General features: G+C 43.8%; 1 protein-coding gene across 1 annotated transcript in view; it reads left to right on the forward strand.

Moving 5' to 3' along the window:
* The window catches only part of LOC146789395 (macrophage mannose receptor 1-like), a 742,402-nt gene that overhangs the window by 111,103 nt on the left and 606,859 nt on the right, over positions 1–24,440 (forward strand). Inside the window, exons 7-8 of the mRNA XM_085631522.1 lie at positions 6,628–6,810; positions 14,537–14,694. Of these exons, the coding sequence (XP_085487648.1) occupies positions 6,628–6,810; positions 14,537–14,694 (341 nt within the window). The remainder of the gene's footprint in view (positions 1–6,627; positions 6,811–14,536; positions 14,695–24,440) is intronic.

The following is a 24,440-nucleotide window of genomic DNA, read 5'->3' on the forward strand; positions in this document are numbered from 1 at the left end:
CAACATCAGTCTTGGTCACAGAATTTAGTCCTCTGTAATCCACACAGAACCTCAGCTCAGGTGTGGTGCCCCGTGGGGCAGCTTTTGGCACTAGAATCACAGAACTGGACCAGGGGCTACTGGAGGGTTCTATCATCCCCAACTCCAGCATCTTAGAGACTTCGCCCTTGATGCTGGTACTCATGTTATCCAAAAATCTGCCAGATTTATTCTTGACAGAAAGATTGTCCCCTGTGTACTCATCCTGGGTACACAGGTGGGTAATTCCAGGAGTAAGGGAAAAAAGGGAGGAGTACTCTTCCAACACTTGGCGACAGTCCCTCTGCTGTTCAGGAGTCATAATGCGGGAAAGGATAATTCCTTCCACAGACCCATCCTTCTCCTTGGAGGCCAAGAGATCAGGGAGAGAATCCTCTTCCTCTTCTCCATCTATCACCAACAGCATGGTGAGCTCAGACCTCTCAAAGTGTGGTTTGAGGCGATTAATGTGAAGCTCCCTTAAGTACCACGTAAGTGGCCTCACTCTTCTTCTCAATTACCTCATAACTTAAGGCCCAGTCCAACGGTACTGAAGGGCACTGGACTCCACGGTTTCCATGATCTACACTTAATGCCCAGACTGTAACTCCACAGTGAAAGCATTTTGGTCATATCACCCCTTCATTACAGCCAGACTGGCTTCCAAATTGTCTGAAGCTTGCTTCCACAATTTAGCTTTTTGTCTGCGAAAGGCGAGCATGTAGCTCACTACATAATGGGGAACTTTTCTGGGAGCTTGCTCCCATCCTTCCTTCACCAAACTGAGAGGTCTATTGACGGGGTGACTGTACAGAAGCTCAAAGAAGCTAAAGCCCACTCCCTTCTCTGGTACCTCCATGTAGGAAAGCAGCAGATAGGGCAAGAGAACAGCCCACTTTTTCCTCAGGCCCTTAGCTAGACTACTGATAATGCCTTTCAGGGTCTTATTGAACCTATCAACAAGCCTATTGGTTTAGGCGTGGTATGATGTGGAGAAGTTGTAAGTAACCACACACTCTGTCCACATGGACTGCATATATGCAGACATGAAGTTAATTCCTCTGTCAGACACAACTTCATTGTGGAAAACCTCTCTGGTAAAAATCCAAATCACAGCCTTTGCCATAGCAGGTGCCCTGGTGGTTCTCAGAGGGATGGCCTCTGGGTACTGGGTGGCAAGATCCACTAGAACTAGGATGAACCGGTTGCCTTAAGTAGTCTGTTGATCTATAGGCCCAAAAATGTTGATGCCCACCCCTTCAAAGGGGGTGTTGGTGACCTGTAGTGAGTTCAAGGAGGCTTTTAGCTTTTTTCCTGTCTTACCACTAGCCTGGCATGCCACACAGGTCCAACAGTATGTATCTGAGAAAATGCCCTGATCTTGCACCAATAGAAATGTGGGCAAGCCTTGTAAAGGTCTTTTCTTGGCCCGAGTGACCTGCCTGGGGAATCTTGTGAGACAGCTCCAGTAGGAAGGTCCTGTAGCATTGGGGGACCACTAGGGCCCTTGATGTCTCATGCAATGGAGACTTAGGCTCACTGTAAAGGAGGCTGACCTCCCAGTAAGTGTGATAGCTCCCAGAAACATCACTTGATGCTTGGGCTTCGGCCTGGTGCTTCATACCCTCAAGGGTTGGGCACTCCCTCTGTGCTCTACAGAACTCCTCCCTGGTGGGCCTTCCTTACACATGCCAATCAGCAGGTGTAGGCAGGTTACCAAGGGGAGCAATATCCTCCTCAGTGGACTTCAGGGTGGCCACCGGAGGTGCCCTGATCATCTCACTGGAGGTACATTCAGGGGCTGGTTCCCCACGCTCTCTGCCTTTCTCCTTTTTAGCAGCTGTCTGGGCCATTATTCTAGGCTCCAGCCCTTTTTACTCCCGTCTCAGGCAGCTATGGACCTTGTTGTGGCACAGATCCACTCAGGTAACCTCAACATATCCACATGGGCCTTGAGCTTCACTTCTTTCCAGATAGTGTGCTCAAGGTCATTACCCAACAAACAGTTCACAGGCATGGCAGGGCTCACAGCAACTTTCAGAAGACCTGTTAACCCCACCCCCACTCAAAATGAACAAGGGCCACTGGATAGTGACCCTCCCTATTGTCAGCCACCTCAATGTGGCATTAGTAATCACCTCCTCTGGGGACACCAGCTGACTCCTTACCAGAGTCATGCTGGCACCCATGTCCGTCAGAGCCTCGACACCTTGCCCATTGTGGTGACCCAATGCCTATATGTAGTAGCAGTTGATGGCACATAGATCTTAGGAGCCATCTTCCAGTCACCCTGGGACATTAGGGTGACCCCACTAAGCTCCCCTCATTGACTGGGACAAACTCCTTCCGCAGCACAATGTTAGCCACATCTGGATTCTTACCTCCAGTGGGAGGATGTGCTCTTTTTGGACACTTGGGAGCCCCTTTGTAGTGTCAGTACTCATCAAACTCATAGACTTTGGGAGTTTTGGACTGCTGACTTTTGTCAGGGTAACTTTGCTTCTGGTGGCCAGACTGGGAATGAGAACCTGACCCTTTACCCTGTGAACCATTTTGGGGGCCTTTACAGAACTCCTTCTTTCTATCTCCCCCTTCTTTCCTCTGTTGGGAACCCTGACCATCCTTTTGGGAGTCTCCCCAGATACCTTTTTAGACACTCTGGTGCTGACCCAAAAGTCAATCTCCTCCGCAAACATCCTGGAGTCAGTCAGTTTGCTATCCACCAGGTGTTGGCGCTGCTCTGGAAAACAATTATCAACAATATGGTCCTTCAAAAATAAGTTGCACAACCCATCAACATCGTTATCCTTGCTGCCCCTCACCCAGCCCTTCAGTGCCTTACCAGCATAGTCCATGAAATCCACCCATGTCCGTGTAGAGAGTGACTAGCCTTGAGCCGTTGCATGTACTTTTCAGGTGCCAAACCAAACTTCCTGACTAAAATGTACTTCATAGCAGTATAGTTGGCCTGGTCCCCCACTTCTAATGTAAGGAGTGTATCCCTCCCCACTGGGAACATGTACCTCCAAAGACTAGACTACCCTCTCAGAACTCCTCTGGGACTCTTTTAAAGCCAGTTCATAGCCATTTGTTCACATCATCCCCCACATTATAACTGGGCACCATATCCTTTGGAATATGAATCTTGGGCTCCATTAAAGACTCTGCAGGTATGCTGCCTCCATAACTGTTGCTGGACCCTTTTTCCAGGGCTCTTACATCCAGCTCTCTGAGGCACAACTCATCAGAGAGTGTCTTCTCCTCCACAGCCAACCTTCTCTAAGCCAGGACCTGCTCTTTCTCCATCTTAGCAAGCTCAAACTTTAGCTGTCTCTCCTCCCTCCTGTCGTCAAGCTCCATTGGGGTCATGCTCCTGGATGAGGCAATGCTCCCTGACTTGGTGGGGCCCATTACTCTTGGCAAATTGTTGGCCTGCAGACAGTACCTGATCCACATCGGCATCCAGGATCAGCTCCTTATCCTCCTCAGGAATGTTCTGCTACTCATCCAGGTCATCACCCCCTTCGCCCTGGGTATCTGCCCAGGCCCTTACCACTTTCTGCAGGTGCACATTCTTGGCAAACTCCCTCATTGAGACATGAAATTACTTGCAAAAGACCATCATCCTAGCCATGGTATAAGCCTCTAACCTGGCCAGATGAAATTCTACAACTTCAGGTGCAGGCGTTGCTTCTGCAGATTGAGAAATGTTTTAGCAGAAAAAAATCAAATGGCCAATCAGGGAGAATTGAAAATTAAAAAAAGCCAGCTAGCAAAAGGCAGACACAACATGTGTCAATCAGGAGCAATAGGTTCGAATTGGTCTTAGGTATAGAGTTACAGTGAACACTGAATTACAAGACCTATCCACACCGCTGACCACCAATGTTAGAAAGGAGATCTCTAGTTGGCAGAGGTTTACACCCAGTCCAAGTAGGGACCGCCACTCCACTCAGGGTAAGTCAGATACACACCCTAAATTAGACGGTGCCCACCCTTTGGTAGCCTGGCACAGAGCAATCAGGTCTAACTTAAGAAGCAATGTGTAAAGTATTTGTGTAGTACTTCAATTACCTGTAACACCAGTTCTCCATCATGAGTATCTTAATTAAACTCATAAACATCTCTGCCTCCTTCCACATAGATCCATCGGAATAGTCGCAGGGACTTTGAGGTATATTTTTATTTTCGTCATCACAGTGTCAAAACTAACGGAGGAAGCAATCAGTACTTTGGTGCATGCTATGATTGGGATGGCTCTTGCCTGATTTATGTTGTTCACAGTGCAGTTTTTCATTTATATTATATTAATATAGGCACACAGGGAATCTTTTATTTCATTTTTTCATTATTTTAAAGTGGAGAAAATTGAAAATATTAGATCAAGGATACTTTGAGAGTTTCAACCCATATGACATTTTTGTGCTCTACTTTCATAATTTGCGGCGTTATTTCCCTAAAAGATAAAAATGAAACGAAGATGTTGCTTTTACATAGGCTTTCATTGTTTATGGTGTGAGAAGTGTATTTCTCTCTGTTACAAAATGTGTTATGGGATACCACACGTGCACTGACATATTCTAATGCTCATTAATTCAGTTAGGATACCCTGATGGAGACCTGGTGTTTCAGGAACGTAAAAGCGCTCACAGAGAGTAACTACATAAAACAAGCATTGGCAAATCCAATACGTCTTGCGTGGTCGTGCCAGTCTTTTGGCAAAACTTGTTTTTTTATGTTTTTATCAAAACTCCATAGTTTGGTAAGCTGCCTGACGTTTGTCAATCTAACAATAACATTGATTAAAGGCAAACCTGTTTCGTCTCCAAAAAGCAAACAATGTAATAGTACTCCCTGGTACAGAAGGGGATTACTTTTGTTGTATTTCCTTTTGGAGCATCTAAAGTTCTACATTTTTCTGACAGCAGAAGTGGGCAACACAAAGAGACAGATGCTACCCTATGGTTTCGAGCTATATCAGCAAAATATGCTTTCACTCAGAGATTTTGTAAGGTAATATGTGTCGTGAAGATGTAAAAAAAAAGCACACAGACCCCTTTCCCCCCTAACACAGAGCTAAAATTAGCGTTATGATACAGCCCCAAGTTTTCTCAGTTTTCTTTTTACCAACTTCTAATCGGTAATTCATTGGTTTACTCTTATAAGAAAGACTTGGTTTTAACTTAGCAGTGTTCATTATCTTGCCTGTATTACTTCTTCAACTGTCAATGCCTGAAGCCAGGGCACCGCCCTTAAAGTAAGTTTAGTAGCTATATATGGTTGGTGAGTGGATAAAGCACATGCAAGGGTTAAATCAGACTCCAGTACACCAATCGTCTGTGCAGTTGCAAAATATTTAGACAAAATGTGGATTAGCATAAGGCAAGCACTGAACATGTAACCTACCCAACTCTTTTGTATTTTATTACTTTTTAACTGATCTTATTTCCAATGATTAAGAATTGTACCAAACATGGAATTGTAGCGCATGACGGGTAATGCCAATAATTTTAACGGGATTGACCTTTGCTGATACAACTCCCGGTTTGAATTTTATTTATTTTTTATGCTCATTTAATCAATTTTAATGTATTAGTTAGTCAGATTGAACTCCTTCTGAATTTTTGTATTAAGTTTTCTGTCCTATTTGCACTCTAGGCACTGGCACTTTTGCGGTCTCTATCTAAAAACGGGGGGTAGGGTAGTCTCTACCATTCTGTAATATGGCCATCATTTTATTATATTTCTCTCACAGGCACTTTTGAGGACTTTTAAACCTTGGCGCTTCAGGAAAGTCATGTCTGCAAAATGAAAAAGCCTAGTCCTCAAGGATTGTCTTTTAAAAATTGATTGCTTAATATTTCTGTATTGTATTGTATGAATGTGATACTTTTATGGCTGTAATGGCCAAAATAAAGTTGTTGACTGACTGGCTTTCACTCAGAGATTTTGTAGGTTATTATGTGTGGGGAAGATGTAAAAAAAAGCACACAGACCCCTTTCCGCACTAACGCAGAGCTGAAAATGTCATTCTGACACAGCCCCAAGTTTTCTCAGTTTTCTTTTTTACCAACTTCTAATCGGTAATTCATTGGTTTACTGTTATAAGAAAGACTTGGTTTTAACTTAGCAATGTTCATTATCTTGCATGTATTACTTCTTCAACTGTCAATGCCTGAAGCCAGGGCACCGCCCTTAAAGTAAGTTTTGAAGTCAACCTTTATTTCTAAAGATGTTCCAAGGGTTGGCCTAGAGGGTATTTAGCTTGCCTGTGTGGGCGTTTAGTGGCTATATATGGTGGGAGAGTAGATAAAGCACATGCAAGGGGTTTTAGCCTCTCTAATTAGGTTTTTTCTTTTTTTACCTGCCAGTGTTTGCATATTCAAACAATAACATCAGTTTGTTTTTCAGGGTCAGCAATTCACACACACCCTCCTTCATTAACCTGAAGTTGAAGTATTCCTAACAGTAGTCTGGATAATATTTGGACAACAACCAAAAGCGTATTGTGTCCTTTGCCTGTGTAAATTGTTCTCTTCACAGAAAGAAACAGAAAAGTACTTAGGCTAACTTGAATTTTTCAATACTTTATGGTTTTATACATTTCAGTGAGTGATGTGCCCATCAAGTGCCCAGATGTGTGGTTGCCCTATGCTGGTCGCTGTTACAGGCTGTACAGGGATCCTAAACCCTGGGATGAAGCCCTGTCTGCCTGCCGGAAAGAAGGAGGCGATCTGGCAAGCGTCCGCCATGTTGAAGAGCACAGCTTTGTTGTTTCTCAGCTTGGCTACCGTGAGTTTTTACAAACATATAGACAATATTCATCAGGAGCGTCTTAAGGTTTTTTGGGGCACTGCACACAATATATTTTAGGGTGCGTGTTCCGATTTGTTTTAACCTTATTACCAATGTTCATCCTTTTAAGCACAACAGATGTCTCAGTTGATGTAAGTTGTTAACTAACCGAGCCATTTTTTCTGTATAGGTCTGCAGACAGGAGTAATGCACTGAAGATGGTGAAGTCAGGGAATGGATGATCAGGGCATAGGAATAAGAGGGCCTTAATTAATGCAGCATGAAGCTGGCCGGATACCTTAGACATAGACTAGAAGGGGGAGTTAGAGGTGGGTAGGAGTCTGATAAAGATAAGGAACAATCAGCTGAGGGAAATGTAAGGAGGAAGAGAAGCTTTCTAATAAGGAACATGATGGAGGTTTTTATATGATTTTACAAATATCATAAAATGGAAGGTCATGATGTACTGAAAACAGCTGAGGTTCTAATTCACATCTAGTGTGTTCACAAGCAGGAGCAGTGGCTCTCTTGTCTATGATGTGTCCCGATAGTTCAAGAACGGATCATACCTTGAAAGTCACTATTCTACGGACAACTCTATTGTAGGGAGTTGGTGAAGCATTCAAAGACCGTGCAAGATACAGCACAACCCAACAGGAGACACTTGCTATGGTAAATTATGCCCTGGCTGTGCTTTAAAACCAGGAGTGAGAAGCTGTCAACAATCACAGGTAATTGCCTGAGAACTGATTTAATGTCCCCTATCACCAGCTTTGATCCCGGACCATCCTCCATCATAAAGTTCAAAGCTACCTCAAAAGGAGTCCAGCTCCCTTAGGGGAAGGACACGTGGTGAATCATCCTGTTTTGTCCCTCGCACTTCTTTGACACCACCTTTGTCGTGGCCCAACTACTGCTTCCTTCCTAGCTTGCTCCTCTTCCCTTCTCTAAACGTGCTTCTCCCACTAATTCACACCTTCCTCCTCTATTCCGTTCCTCCCACAGTCTGCTCATTGGTGTTCCCCCCTTACACTCATTCCTTTGCTTCAATTCCAACAAACACTGTTAGGCTTATTTTGCCCCCTTCCGCTGCCCCACTGTTGGCTGCCATGTGTTCTACTCATAGCCTACTCATGCCCTTTCAAATCCTCCTTCCCCTGCTGCTACAATTTCTGTTTATTCCTCCTATCCATTCCCCTTTCTCTCTACTCATGTACAGTGGTTCTTTCTGGAATATATCGAAGCATCCAGAGAACCCCTTAATCACCTCTGTCATTCCCCTTCCTACAAGCCCAGGTCTCACCAAATCTTACTAGATCTTAACTTGCACTGAAGCTTGTCCGGCCTCTCTGCTTGCATCCAATATTCTTTTATGACTTACCTTCCTCTATTAGGGATTCTGCCATCTGCAGGCAGAAATATTCTGTCTCATGCTTCTCCAGCCCCCTTTACTTCATCCATTGCCTTTGAAAGTGGTTCCGCATTATTTTCTTCCCTTGACCTTGCCTTGCCCCCGGGTTTCCGTGTCACCAGTTTAGTTCTTGCGTATGTATATATCTTTTTTTTGCATCTGATGCCACTGTCTTCTTCATCTGCTTTTGATCCAATTGCTTCCCCATCTTCCCCTTCCCCTTTCGGTCCCCTTCCAATCTTGCTGTCTACTTTTCTTGTGCCACCCGCCACTTTGTATTCCCTCCAGGGGCCTTGGTCATGCTGCCACTCGTCTTCCCTTCTGAATCCTTCAGTGAGGATTTATCCAATATACCCATTTCCTCTGTCCCTGTGGGTACAGATCTCTACTGCCTATTTCGCTGCCCTGACCCTGCCTCCTTCAAGGATGCTTGTTTCCGGTCCAGGGAGGACCTGGCCTGGCAGTTCGGTCTGCACTGTTCCCATGGGGCACTGCGTCAAGACTGATTTGCATTGGCTGGGTCCAAACTGGGGTGGCGTAGTTGGCAAAAGAACTATGAATTTAACCCAGATCTTTTGACTGGGGGAGAATGTTTGCATTGTCAGAATTCCGTCCATTATTTGTTTGCTGTAAACACTTTTCGCCCTAAGTGGGATGGGTATGCCCACACGACAGTCCCTTGCTCACTGCGCCACTGGATTCAAGCTAGCCTGGCTTAAAAAAGGTGACATACCCTGAAATCGATCCCAGGATGCTTGTTTCCGGTCCAGGGAGGACCTGGCCTGGCAATTCGGTCTGGACTGTTCCCTTGGGGCACAGGGTCAAGACTGATTTTCATATGGCTGGGTCCAAACTGGGGTGGCGTAGTTGGCAAAAGAACGATTCCGTCCATCATTTGTTTGCTGTAACTACCTTCAATGCCTTTATCTCCATGACCAGTATCTATATTCTTTCCATTGTCCAGTCCCCTCAATGCCAACACAGGTCTGGTCATTGCAGTGGGTGACTTCATTTTGTGCATGACCTTGCTCCGATAACTCCCCCTACTTGGGCCATTGTGACCCTGCACATGTTCCCCCTTCACATGGCATTCATATTCCCCTCCTTCTTTCCTCGGTACCCTGATTGCACTTGCTCCCCACTAGCGGCTGCTACTTCATCTCTAACTGGTGGACTCTACCCCAGAACCAGCTTCCAACTCTGCAAATATGTGCTACTTATCAAATCAATATATCATTTTATCCAGCAGTTCTTGCCTCGTGTAATATGCAAAATCTCTGCCGGATTGTCAGACCTTGCTTTCGGGCCCAAAGGGAATGAAGATCTATAGAGAGACACAACAGTGGGGCTGGGGCCCTAGTATGGCTGTTAACTCTGCATAGTAGGCTAAGTACAACCCCTCCTACCCAGTGCATTTCTTTTTAGAAAGGAATGCGATATAACGCACTCAGAAACAAATGCTATAATATACAGGCACAAATCCACCGTCAAGGACCACAGTACCCACAATTTAAGGTCCACCCCCAGCCTCCTCTTAACTCTGGGTAAGGATCATGTGGCAGGTTACAGCACAGGCGCAGTGCTACATCTCTGTCTTACAAAGTTCATGTTCTCAGTTATATAGTTGCTAATTCCTATGTCGATCTCACCAATATGAGTCTTTCAGTCCTTTGCCAGCAATGATAGGGCCTGCACCAGGAGCCCAGTCTCATCTTCTTCTTCGTGGAGAATCATGTGCAGGCTGAGTGCAGAAGCACCCTTTCTCTAGTCTTGTATGTAGCAGCTGCAGGGCCACTATCTGGGGCTGGTTGTCAACAGGCCCTCTTAGTTCACAGTGGTTCCGTTGGAACATCTCAGGTGGCTGGGTGGTTCCAGTTCTACTCTTTATGGTGACACAGTGGCTTGGTCTGCTTTGGGGCACAATGGTCATAATCACAATGAGGCCGTATGCTCATGCATGCTGTATAATTGCAGCTGCATAGTCGGCTTAATGCACACATCAGGACAGTGTGAACACAATGGCCATGTTCAGGGTCACAGTGGCACAGCTCGCTCAGGCATACTTCAACATTGCCATGGTCCCGACTCTTGGGATCACAGAGGCACAGTGCACTTTTGGCAAGCTTCAGGTGACTGCCACAGCAGAGGGTACAACAGGTAAGAGAGACAATGCTTGAGTTCAGTACCATGTCAGTCCCTCCTGAACAGACAAGCTCACAGATCCAGCTTTCGCTGTGTCTTCTGCACCCTGGTAGCCAGCACCACCTGCCACAGTGGCTAACTCCTTCCCTCTTCTTCTCAAATACATCAGCTTCCAGGCACTTCAGTCCAAGGAGCCAGCTTTATCTTGTAGGTCAGTCTGCAGTCCCCTCACCTGCAAGACACTGGGTACTGTCAGGCAGACACCAGCTGTGTGTACTCTGCAGAGCACCCATTTCTTTGGTTAAAGAGAACTTGGAATTGGAACCAAAAGTGGTTCATGCGCTTTTACTTTTATACAGATAAAGCAGACCAGGATGTGTATTCCTGTCTGTACTCTTTCGACGTTTGTGTTGATTGATGCTCCTCACAGTAAGGGTATCTTCAAGTTGGTGCATCCACAATAGAGGCACAAAGAAGTGTGAGCATTCAGCTCAGGAGGAGAAAAAAAAGGCTGGCTTGACCTCCAGGACCATTCACACTCTGAAAAACAGATACTTAAATTCTACCCTTCACACTGACTGTCTTCTGAATGGCAATGCTCAGGAAGACCCATCAGCAGCTCCCGCAGCAAAATGACCTAATCGAATTTCTTAAGGGAAGCATGTCTCCTTTTTAGATCTCGCCTACGCAGCGCTGCATAGGTGGACCTTTAGCTGTCGCTCTGCTCTTTTTAGAAGCACATACTCGTGCTTGTGGCGGCATCCACCTTGCGGGAGCGCGCAGCGGCATGCACCTTGCGGGAGCGTGCAGCGGCACACCACAAGCACGATTATGAGCTTCTAAAAAAAACAGGCTGCGAGTGCACGCACGCATGCTCCACTCTCTGGGCATGGTGTCCTTGTTTGTTTAACCCACAACACTTTACCTCCCTGCTTCTCTTGTCTTTTTCTGCCGACCCTTATCTCTCCCTTTTCTTCTACTATGTATCTCTCTGCCTCTGTCCCTGTCCTCCCTCTCTTCTAGAGCATCTGTTCTCTGGCTTTTTGTTTCTATACCTCTGCATATGTTGCTCCCTCTTTCCGTATCCTGCCCTCAGTTTCCCTCCTAATCTCTCCATTCAATCACCCGTCTCCTTCTCTCCATAATAAGCCTCTGTCGCTTGCCTGACACTCTTTTTCGTTCCTTGTGGCACCACCCGTTCCCCCTCCATGTCTCTTTCCCTCACTGTCAGCGTCTGTCTACATATTGGACTATCAAGTGGGTGTATAAACCTTGCATGTTGTGTCAGTATGTCGACTCTGAGTGCCCGACACTGGGCAGATTCCAAAGTTCCCTGGAGCAAGTCTTGTAAAAACCTGTGCACGCAGAGATGGAGAGATTGCGTACATTGTGGTCCACACACCCCTTGTGCCCTGCTTGCTGTACAGAGTGATCCAATCCACACAGATACTGAATAGCCTTTGCTCTAACTAAGTAGCCTAAGCGAAGGTTCTTGGCATGGACATATTAGTTCAGAGAGTTTGTGAGTGTGTGTTATAAACTCGCAAATCTAAACTGAGTGTCTATAACACTGCGAGTTCCTCACACTCTCTGCACAACAGTGAATCCATTGACACGTGTGATGGAGACACACATGTTCTCCAATGAGCAATTCCAGACCCTTCTTGTCATTTGCTGACCCCTCCCCCCCATCCTCCCCCAGCTCTTGACCAGCAAATGAATGGCTAAGTTTATATGTAATCCCTAAAACAGACCATTCCACTGCAAAGTTCACCAACAGCTCTCTGGTACACAAGAAGAACTTAAATCGTCCAAACAGATTTGTAAAACACTTCAAAGAAAATTGAGAAAAAACGTACAATCCAAAAGGTCGGACTGAATAAAGATGAACTATACCACTGCTACACACTGCTTTAAAGGATGAAAGCTGGCTATTTTTATGAGTTCATTTCAAACTCAAAAAATCCCACCAAAAAAGTGTTCACAATTTATTTAAAAAATATGGTTTGTCCATGTTCTGGGGTTAATCATATTATACCCTCTCAAGAACTATGTAATTGTCGGATTTCTTTTACAAAACAATCACTAGTTTGGCTAACAACTTTTTGCAAATACACCTGACAAACAGACAGAGAATCTAACTTTCGATCCTGGACCTTAATTGCACGAGTGACGATTGATTAGATGGCCAGACTGGCCAGGATCCTTAACTTCTGCTTCTTCGTTGGATGTCTGTTCAGTACATCAACTAAAGAAAGTCATCAACACCTTTACTCCTTTTTTTGACTACTTTATGTATCCCCCCAATTTCCTCATTAATAGTACACCCTTACTGGAAAGCTGTTATAGCCACCCCGCTATTAAAAAATACCAATGATCGATCTCAACAATTTTGCCAACTTCCGTTCAATTTCCCTATTGCACATACATGCAAAGTACAAATTAACAGCAAGCATTGGCATAGCCAATAGGTCTCGCCTTTGGGACCTTATAAGTGTTTAGCCATGCAACAGTTGATGTTGTTGCACCAAGGATATTGTGCTGCATAACTAAATACTTATAAGATCCCAAAGGCGAGACCTATTGGCTATGCCAATGCTTATTCGTTTTTGTGTCCACCAGCTTCAGGAATACCAGCAATACACTTCCACTGGGAAAACAATCTTCCCACCATCTTGTGCATGCAAACGGGCAAGGGTCTTACAAATTTGAATCCCTAGGCCTCGATTATTCTTCTTTACTCATAAACATGATGTATACACCACACAGATAAAACACACATATGCGCAAACATTTAAAGGGAAGCTAGTACTAGAACCTCGCATATCATGTAGCAGATGAACTTTACACTAGTGGCCAAGCAAGCCTCTACTCCTGTGACACAGATTAAAGCTACTGATTCACAAAACACAAAATGCTGCCATTACCAAGCTACATACTAAAATCATGACAGGGACAGCAGCCTAATATCTAGCCAAGATCTCTCATGCCAAAGGACAGGCCTAGGCCTTCATGCAGATATAAAAAGCAAAAGCTAATGCAGCACACCCACAAATCTTGTCTGAGGTTCCAACAGAATGACAAGTAATAAGGACCTATCTTCATTTAGACGTAAGATAAACAATTTCAAAACATCAGAAAGGAGCATTAATGACAGTCCAAGATTCTACACAATAAGATGAAAGGTCCACTTGATGATTGAAGAGGATGTTCTTTTATTTCAATGAAAATTCAATGTCCAAGCTCGAGCACAGCCAACACGTGTTTCGTCAGTACTCATTAGTACTATAGACTTTCTCAAGGCTATAAATCAGAGGTGTAGAATACGGGTTCCAGAGTCAAATGTAAACAGGATATAATATAAAGTCAACGCAAAGTAGATGGCTATAGTCAGAAAAATATATTTGAAGAATCAAGGAATACCAAAGAATGCCACAGAGAGTACTCCGTCTCCCAAGTCGGCGTTTCGTCTATAGTACTAATGAGTGCTGACGAAACACGTGTTGGCTGTGGTGCTCGAGCTTGGACATTGAATTTTCATTGAAATAAAAGAACATCCTCTTTAATCATCAAGTGGACCTTTCATCTTATTGTGTAGAATCGTGGACTGTCATTAATGCTCCTTTCTGATGTTTTGAAATTGTTTATCTTAAGTCTAAATGAAGATAGGTCCTTATTACTTGTCATTCTGTTGGACCCTCAGACAAGATTTGTGGGTGTGCTGCATTAGCTTTTGCTTTTTATTTCTACAATTGGCAGATTGTTTCTATATCTGCCTAATAAGCACTCCTGGGTGGTGGGTGTTTTCTGCTAGCCAAGCACTCCGCTAGATACATAACTGTTCTCTATTTGACTGCTACACGCCGTTAACTTTTCCCTTATACTTATACTTCTACATTGATGTGCGGTTTCTTTCCCTTCTGGGAACACTACTACCCCTCTTTTTTGAACAATTTTGCCTTCATGCAGATGCTAGATTTGTGTGAGACTGCAGCCAAAATTGAAAACCGGGATACCAACTATTCACAGTTTAGCGCTCAGGGCAGGGGAAGAGTGAGGTACATGTCTGTTTCGTAATCACAGATATGCTACAGGTGAATATTCTTCATAACACATATGATACAGTCACATATACCAGCTTGCTAATGCAGATGTTGTATCAATTCACAGAGCCAACAGATGAGCTATGGCTTGGACTGAATGACCTTAAAATTCAAATGCTCTTTGAATGGAGTGACGGGGTTCCTGTAACATATACCAGGTGGCTGCGAGGAGAACCTTCCCACCACAACAACAGGCAAGAGGATTGTGTCTCAATGAGTGGAGAGGTAAATTACTCATCAAATAACTACATGATAGCCACGTGCTAGAAAGAAACAGTCCTTCGACGGTGGTCAGATCTGCCTGTTTCTAATTTTCTTCTGTCTGTAGGTTGCATGCTGCTATATAAAAAAGGAATCCATACAGATACATTGAACTATTGAAAATGCATTGCTTTCTCTGTTTACAACGCTACTATTGTTTATTTTTAATACATGGAAATAATTAGCATAATTGCCACCGACCTCAGGTTGGTAATTCTCGTTTGATAGTTCAGCTGTTTCTAGACCTTATGTCATCAACAGAACAGAAGCAGTTTTGAAAGAGGTGCTTGGTTTACATCCACATGTGGATCTTTCTACCTGCAGGCATTTGGTTTTGGAAGAATATGTGTACTTCCATTGAAAAAAGGACTTGCCCCTGAACTCTTTTTTACCTTGTGGGAAAGCTTATGCTCAATGTAGTTTCAAAACTATAACTGAGGCTGATCTGTCAATGATGAAATGCTACAGCAAAGGCATTCGACCTCACTAATTTATTGCCAAAAGGATATGTTAGAGCTAATTGGACGTTTAGAGTAGATTATTATTCCATTGTGCAAAGCCTGTAGACAGATGTTTTGTTACATGGAACCTCATGGGTTACCATAGTAGGGATGAGGGTTGGTGTTAGTCATCTCCTCTGACAAACCCTGGGGATAGAAGACTTGCAGTTTGAAAATCGTTGTTTGCTCCTTTTTGGAGGGGTTGTTTTGCCAACTGTAATTTTGTAGATATTTGTACATTTATGACATTAAGCCCGATGGCTGTCTTGTAGGCAAATTTTTCCTCAATACAGTGTGCTTAAGTTGGGAAGGATGGACAAAACAGTGATAAAGGCTGTAAGCCTGATTGAGTCCTTTGGAAAACGTATGTCAGGTGTTTTATGAAAAGGTACAATAACAGCACTAAGGCTGACTTATCTAAAGTTGTATAACTTCTTTATGGGTGAATTGTTATGCCATGGTGCGAAAACCTGTAGACAGATATTTTGGTACATGGGCAATCATAGATTATTGCTGTATGCAAGGGTTTTGATGTTTGTTACCGCTTCAAAAATGTACCATGAGCAGAAGGTTTTCATTGTGCTAGTCCTCCTAGAAGGATGGATATATTGTTTTGCCAACTGCATGTGTGTACATACCTGTAATTTTATCACAGTATCCCAGTTGGTACCATGTAGAAAAGCTTCTGCTCAATACAGTAGGACATAGATGGTTTTGCTGACCAATGAAAAAGACTAAAGATCTCATTAATTTGCCAAAGCTATGCCAGATCATAGACTGTAACAGCAAATCCAGTAGGCCTAACTTATATTTTAAGAAAAACACGTGTTAAAGGCAATAAGCATTTTAGGATGGGCTGGTATTATGCTGTGTTAAAGACTTCAGAGGGATATTTTGTTACATGGAGTCCCACAAATGACTGCATTAGTCAAGGGATTTAGTCTTGGTTACCCTCTCTGCCAAACCTTGGATGTGTAAAGTTTTCATTATGATAAACCTTGTAAGGCCTGCTAAGTGGCATTATACTTTGTTTTGATAATTGTCATTTTTTATATATTTGTAATTTTATGACTCTGTGTCTGCAGGTTGGCTTGTGGGAAAGTTTGTGTTCAATAGAATAGTCTTGGGAACAGTTATGGCTCTGGAAAACTCTTTGAACCACAGAAAGGACCGTCCCTAGTTGTGTCTAAGAGATGCCCAATTTAGTGGGGGCAAATCACAAAAATTGACGGACTGGCATCACACACCACCAGGTGTCATGCTTCATCATCTGCCAGTCCTCGCCCTCCAAAAACCGCGTTTGATGGAGGACGGGCATACACCTGGAGACAGGGATGCACTTCTAAACTAAGTGGGGGCCCAAACAAAAAAAGGAGTGAGTGAATTTAAAAACCATCATAGTATACCTGAACAATTTTTATTCTGTGGGGTTACTATGTGGGATTAAAATGTATAAGTGCGGTGAGTGGGGACCTTATCATCCCGTCGCCGCTGTGAATCAGTGATTGTTAATAGGGGGTCAACATGTTTCTGCCTGTATTGTCCACTTGGGTACGTGGCATTCGTCAGGACCTTAAATAATGGGCTCCAATCTTACCACTGGGGGCGTAGGCCTATAGCCAGCTGCCACCTGTTTAGAAAAACCTGTAAGAGAGAGGGGGTGAGACAAACATATAATATTCAAAATGGTTGTCATTCGGTAGACCTTGATGTGTCACAGTCATGCTCCATACTTACTGCTCTCTCCTAAAGTAAAAAAGGTGAAAAATTATGAGTGTCAGGCATCTGTGTTCACTCTGACATTCATGTGAATAAAATAGAAGTCTTACCCTATTGGAAAACCTATTTGCCCCATGGGAGGGGTAGGGGGGGGAAATCCTTGTGGCCACATTCTGGTGGGAGACGGCAGAGGATGAAGAAAGGGTTAAAAACCGGACTGGTTAAGAGGGTCTATCAAAGATACTGAAAATGCTAGCAGAAAATACCATCAGGGCGTGCTTGATCTACTAGAGTATCAACCTGTTGGAAGAGAAAATCAGAATAACGACTTACAGTTCAAGGCGTACTCCCCGCTAGAGAACCTAGTGCTGCATGCGTCCAGCCTCCTCCCCGGTGACATTAAATGTGATGCACAGCAAGCTTTTATACTGTTGGGTGGGGTCGTGGCATGCGATATGGGTTTCAGGTGAGCGTGGCGCACAGTAATGATGTTACATTTCCTGTGTCCTGAGCGAAGCATGCAGTAAGGACTGCACGTTGTCTGTTTGTTGCCTGACCCTCGTGGGGGTGTGTCAGCACATGGCACTGCTTGATGACACGCCGCTTCCTGTGTCCCGTCATTACCTCAGAGGATTGCCTGGGGTGGGGCGGGACCAGCTTTTGGTCCAATGAAATTGCCTGCCATAGTTTCTGGAGATACAAAGGGAGTGGTTTAACGTGTGGAGACACGTTATGTAGAAATATGAAGAACATATGCCCTGCTAATGATTATAAATTCATGGCGGGAGCAGTTTCGAGTATTTTCACAAAAGAAAGGAAGATAAAACACACCCAGGTTGTATACAATCAGGGTGACGGTGTGGTTAAATCCACAATTGGTGCACAAGTCGATTTTACAGCTAACGCATGATGGCTGATAAAGATGATTCTAGTTTTAGAAAGTAAGCGAGTAAGGGGGACTGCGTCTAGCTCTATTCACATCTATTACTGTGTCCATTGTTTGTGTTTTAATAATGGGTACTGTTAAAGTGTATGTTTAATGAGCGCTAAGGGAAGTTACTTCATTTGTAGCCATGGGATATCATCATTCAATCCTTTTTTCCATGTCCCAAGGCGAAACACCCAGCGCTGTTCTCTAACATGTAAGACATGTGAGAGGCAGCCATTGCGCTTCTGTACTACTTCCAGTACTGTCCATCTTAGATCTTTATCAGAGTGTTCTTTCTCAAGGAAGTGTTTTGTTAATTTGGTGTTATCTTTCTTCCTTCTGATAGTGCTCCGATGCTCACTGATTCTGATCTTTACACGCCTAGTAGTCATGCCAACATACATGAGTTGGCAAGGGCATTTGAGTAGGTACACTACGTTCTCTGTGTTACAGTTAGAGAAGTTCTTCTGAGTCCATGGTCGCTCAGTACTTATGTCCACTTCTTTTGTGGAGGCCGTAAATTGGCATGATACACAATCGCCACAGGGGTAATGTCCAGTTGGTCGTTGGTGGCCCCATAGTGTCAGTTGGTTGTCATCTGTAGTGGCTGGTGGTTTTGTATGGACTAGTTCATCCTTGATGTTCCTACTGCGTTTGTACGCAAAAAGTGGTTGGGTCCAGACTTTGTCGCTGGTGTTTAATATGCACCATTTCTTTTGAATAATGTTCTGAATTTTGTTGGACGCCGGGGTAAAGGTGGTGACACACACCATCCGGTTAGCCGGCTCCTTTGGCGTGTTTTCTAAAAGAGCTGCCCGGTTGTTATTTCGAGCTCTTTTTTTGGCATTCTTGACCAATTTTTGGGGGTAATTTCTTGCTCTGAGTTTCATTTCCAGGGTGTCTGCTTGTTCATGAAAGTCTAGAATTTCTGAACAGTTTCTGCGGATGCGCAGGAATTGCCCTACCGGGAGGTTTTGTCTTAGGGCTTTGGGATGGAAGCTTTCAAAAAGGAGAAGGCTGGTTTTGTCGGTTGCTTTGTTGTGAACTCTTGTGCGTAGGCCTTCTGAAGATAGGTTGATTTCAAGGTCCAGGAAAATTGCTCTTTCTTTGTCGATGGTATGTGTGAATCTCAAATGTGGGTCAATGCTGTTTACCCATTCCACGAATGATTGTGCTTCTTCATTGGTACCTTTCCAGACGATCAGAACGTTGTCGATGTAACTCTTCCACATTTTGATTTGATCCAGGTAGGGGTTGGTTTCCTTGAAGATGTGGTCCTCCTCAAATTGGTGTACGTAGAGGCATGCCAGGCTGGGAGCAAATGTGCTCCCCATTGAAGTACCTTTGATCTGGTGGTATATCACGTTCTTGAATTCAAAAAAGTTCTCACATAGTGCCAGTTCTGCGCATTCCATTATGAAGTGTTGTGGTGTGACATAGTTCCAATCCTGGTTTAGAATTATTTGCTCTACCACTTGTAAAGTTCGCTCCTGTGGTATACTGGTGTATAGCACTTCATTATCCATGGTGACCAGGGTATCTTCCATATGATTGATAGGCATGTCACGTAGGAGACAGAAAACATCCTTGGTGTCCCGTAGGTAGGTTCTTGAATTTTGGACAATAGGTCTCAGGAACCAGTCACAGAACTGGGATAAGGGTTCTAGTATGGAACCGATCCCTGAGACGATGGGTCTTCCTGGTGGTGGGACCCTGTTTTTATGTATCTTCGGCAGGGTATAGTACCTGGGCATCCTAGGGTTCTCATTAATGAGGAAGTCTGCTTCATGTTGTGTAATCCAGTTGTTGGCGGTGGCTTCTACCACAATGGACTTTATTTTGGTCATTAGGCGTCCAGTGGGGTCCGTCTGATAAACCTCATAGCTGGTTACGTCGGCTAATAGTCTCAGGCACTCTTGATCGTATGCGTTTGTGTCCAGGATCACTGTGGCCCACCTTTATCAGCTGGTTTAATCGTGATGTCTCTGTTGGTTTTGAGTTTTGACATCGCGGATTTCTCTTCCCGGCTTAGGTTTTGGAAGCCTTTTAGATTGTGAAAATCGATCTTTTCAATTCCTGCTAGTACTGCCTGTTCAAAAGCCAGAACCTGGCATGGGATGGATTGTATAGGTGGACAAAAGGTAGATTTATTTCTTAGATCAGTATGTCCATCGTCCTTCGGTTTGTTTATTTCAGTGTCTCCAAAGAAGGCCCTGAGTCTGGGAAAACTCTTCCCTACCATTTCACATATATGAAATTGTATTTCAGGTTTAGAAAGGCCCCAAAAGCTTGGTTGTTCACCATATAGACTCGCACAGCACAATTAGGAGTTCTTTAACAGTTCATTGTGTAGCATAGCAAGACTACAGTGTCTAGATATCCACGGGCCTTTGTACGTTTCATAAATTTTGGTCATATCATAGGTCATATGCAATGGGTATAATATTTGTGCCATTAAAATTTATGACAAAGTCAATAAAGCAACCATATTTATTATGAAAACATGTTAAATACAATAGGTTTATAAGGGTGCATTGTTATTAAACTGTGTATACACTATACACAATGCCATTCTAAAATGGTCGCCAGTGTCTATGTTTTTAATTTTTGCTTTAGTTTTTTACTGCAGATATATACCCAATTTGTTTATACACCATTTTTCTTTTCCTGCTTTAATTTCATGAATTTACGTTGCATGTGCTTGTATAGTGTTTTTCTCTGTTTCTTTGATTCTGAAGGAAGAGTGGGTGAATGCAAGAATAATGGATCCATATTTGGAAGGATGTCTGTGCATGTTTATTTGTGTGTCTAAACGTTTCAGTGAACCTCCATTGGGGAAACTCCACACAATGCTCTCCAAATCATCCATTTTCCTTCCAAGCAATGATCTTTGATAGTTTTGTAAGACACAGATACAAAATAAAGGAACAAATCTTGATTGTCTAATAACCAAGAAAGGCCTGATGGAAATGATACCTTTAGACTGGAGTAGACAGACTACCAAGTGATATGTTTCTACAGCCTGATTTCCAAAACGGTAACCAGCAATCAACCCAGGAGCCTAAAAATATGTCATAGTAATGTACATTATTGTCTCATCCCTAGCAGCTAAAGCCTGTTCAGCTCAACTCATTATTAACACATAACAGCAAAACCATGTCGGAAATTCTAAATGATCTTGCCGCTCAAAATCTAGGAAGGGTTTTTGCACCTCAGAACACATATGGGCCCAACTATCATCTACCAATAGCCTTTTATACTTTTGCTGGGGCTGCAGAGATGGCAAAAAATGTCTCTTTGAAGCAAAATCCACTTTCTTTGGAATCAAAATTGACGAAGCCAAATCATCCGGCAGACAACCAATCCTCCTCTGATGAAAAACCGCAAGGAAAATAGATAAGAATTCCCTTGGCTGTTCAAAGAGAGAATTCCTCCATCCATCTCAATCTCCAGCCTGGAACAAGACTACCAACTGCAAACTAGGTAATTTAGGGCTGATATTTAAACTTGCGATGTTTGCAAAGGGATCTTTCAGGGGGTTGCACGACAGACAGGTGAGGTGGGAACTAATTTGCTCACCTTTTTTATTGTCCCATTTAGTCATTGTTGGAATTTGGATTATTAAACTGTTGAACAGAGAGAGGCCACAGTCTTCATGCACAAAGCCTAGACTCAAGGATAAAAGGTGATGTGGTTTCTGGGAGGAATCCCTGGCTCATCTTTTGTAGCTCACCTTTTGTTGTAGCTAGACTCAAAAAGCAAGGCTTTCCTCTGGGAAGTGCAAATGATACACGTTTATTAACACCAAACAATGTAATTAAAAAGACAACAACAAGCAAACCAATTTAGTTGGAAAGAAAACTATTTAACGAATAAAATGTAACAAAAATAATAAAAATCAGATGTAGGGCTCAACAGAACTTGGCAAGCCATGAAACGGCTATGTCAAAGAAGAAACCAGTACCTCTGGCAGAATTTTTCTTAAAGAAAAAAGCAACAATTATGGTGCAGTATAACCTGCCTACAAAAGTAAAGCCACAGGGGAAAATGCCACAACAAGCGGTTAAGGAGCCACTGGGGGTTTCTGATGCACTAGGGGGTGAAGATGAGAACCCGGATTTGCTTCAGCCTGAACAACCAAGAGTGGCTTAGGACAACCCAGCTACCATGAGTATAAAGGGAATGGGAGAGCAGGGGAGGACTTGTCAGGTCGGGCTTACAGCACTAGAGAAAGTTGAGGAGAGCATGCTTAAAGGGGCTACAACCGCTTGGCCACAGCTGGGCCTCTCATATATCAGGTTCCACTAATGCGCAGAAATGTGGCAACCAGGAATGCAGAAACAATTCTAGGGGACGCTATGACGCTGAGACCTGTTCTTTTCACTGTCCAATCACACTGATGGGAATGAAAAAGATCTTGATCTGCTGGATCATTCATGTAGAAGAGGCTCTCATGAGAGTACCCTTAGTGATGAAAGCGCACCCCTGGAAAATAGTAAAACAAAAGGAGTGCCCCTGACCGTAAGAAGGAAAACACCCCAGGAGCTGCAATGAGATTATACAGGCACACCAGGCCTAGAAGAGACTAACTCCTCACACAGGATTTCGGGGGAACCAGGCCGGTCGGACACTTCCACTCTGGATATAATATACCAAAGCATCATGGCACTTCAGGATAAGACGCGCTCAGAAAGCAAGTCCACCTCGCAAATAGAAAGATACAGGCAGCAATTAGGAGAGTTGCAAAACCATGTACGGAATTCATAGAACGCATAACAGAAGTGGAAACAAGATTAAGCACCCTGGAGGATGAAGTGCAGAAGAGCAAGAAAGTGGCAGGATCTCTGGAAGCTCAGATGATGGATACCTAGTGAAAGTTGGAAGATTTAGAGAACAGGCTTAGAAGGAACAATTTGAGAGTACTGGGTATATCCGAGGGAGCAGAGGGAGGGGATCCACGGAGATTTATCATTGAACTATTCAAGGGGGCCTTTCCTGAGCTATCTGCATGGTCTTGGGAAACCGAAATACAAAGAGCCTGTAGATTTCCCTTTAAGCAAAAAACATGGCATACTAAAGAAGGTGGCAAGCCGAAGGCGTTCCTGTTTTTCTGTGATAATTTCCTGCTCTGCCAACTGATATTCGAGAAGGCACGGCCTGACCAGAAGTGTATATTTAATAATCTCACGTTCTTTGTACGTCTGGACTATTGTCACACTACGGTAGAATGAAGATGGTGACTGAGGCAGGTGATTCAACCCTTCCAAAAAAAGGAAGCTCAAGTCTTCTTACGGAGCCCGGCTACACTGAAGGTGACAATACAGGACAAAACTTATTTCTTCACATCAGAGATCAAGACCAAAGAATGGCTAGACTACTTGGAAGGAAGGGGGGGAGGAAATGGAGTAGGGGGTAGAGGCACAACTGGAGCTCTCAGAATATGGGAAAAAAATAATGCTTGATTAAAAGAAAACTAGTGGGGTACAATTTGCATGAATTTTGTTACTTAAATTTTTCTCTTGTATTTTAGAAATAGACCGTGGGCACTGATATCGCTGTTCACATTGGGGATGTTGGGAGATTTGTGTGGAGGGATGGGGAGGTCCGACGCCTTTCATCAACAATGGACCAGGATGGTCCGTATGCATTTTCTTGGGTGGTGGAGGTGGGGAGCATGGGGAAGGGGGAAGGAGGTGGCTGTGGTGGGAGTGGTGGGGGTGGAAGAGGGGGGGTGCATTTAGAATCCAACAGGCAGGAAACTACATTGCTTAATGATATGCTATCAGCTATTAGTTATCAGCTCTAAAAGGGGGAAGACTTCTGGCAAAAAGAGAAAGGTTGGTGGCAAGCCCAGATGGGAACGGGTGAGAGAACAAAGAGGATGCAAGTAAAAATAATTTTATAATATAGAATTTCCAAATGAGGTATGATAGAGTATCTATAGTTAAACACACAAGATGATGGACGGAATGTTGCACATTGGCAAAACATTCACCCCCAGTCACAGATCTGGGTTTAATCCATTCTTATTTTGCTCACCACGCCACCCCAGTTCAGACATGGCCATATGCAAATCAGTCTTGACCTTGTGCCTCATGGGAACAGTCCAGCCCGAACTGCCAAGCCATGTCTTCCCTGGACCGGAAACAAGCATCCTGGGACCGGTTTCGGGTTCATAACCCTCATCAGCCAGGCTATCTTGAATCCAGTGGCAAAGTGAGCAAGGGACCCACGTCTGGGCTTACCCTGCCAACTTAGGGCGAACAAAGCAAAACCAAAAGGGATGATGGACGAAGTGTTGAACATTGCATTGGAGGAGATGTTGACGATCTTTCGGAAAGCTCAGGAAGGGGAAACACCAGCATCATGGGGGGAAACCCATATAGTTGTATTAAAAAAAAGAACAAGCCCTCTTTAAAGCCCGGATCTTATAGATATATCTAATTAATTGCGACATTAAGATCTATTCCAAAATCTTAGCAATTGTGTTATATCCTACTTAATTGATTATCATTTTAGTCCAGCCCTGCTGCCACTAGCTGCTCAGCCAGAGCGTGAGATGG

This window comes from Triturus cristatus, chromosome 10, assembly GCF_964204655.1.
Source record: "Triturus cristatus chromosome 10, aTriCri1.1, whole genome shotgun sequence".
Classification (NCBI taxonomy): Eukaryota; Metazoa; Chordata; class Amphibia; order Caudata; family Salamandridae; genus Triturus; species Triturus cristatus.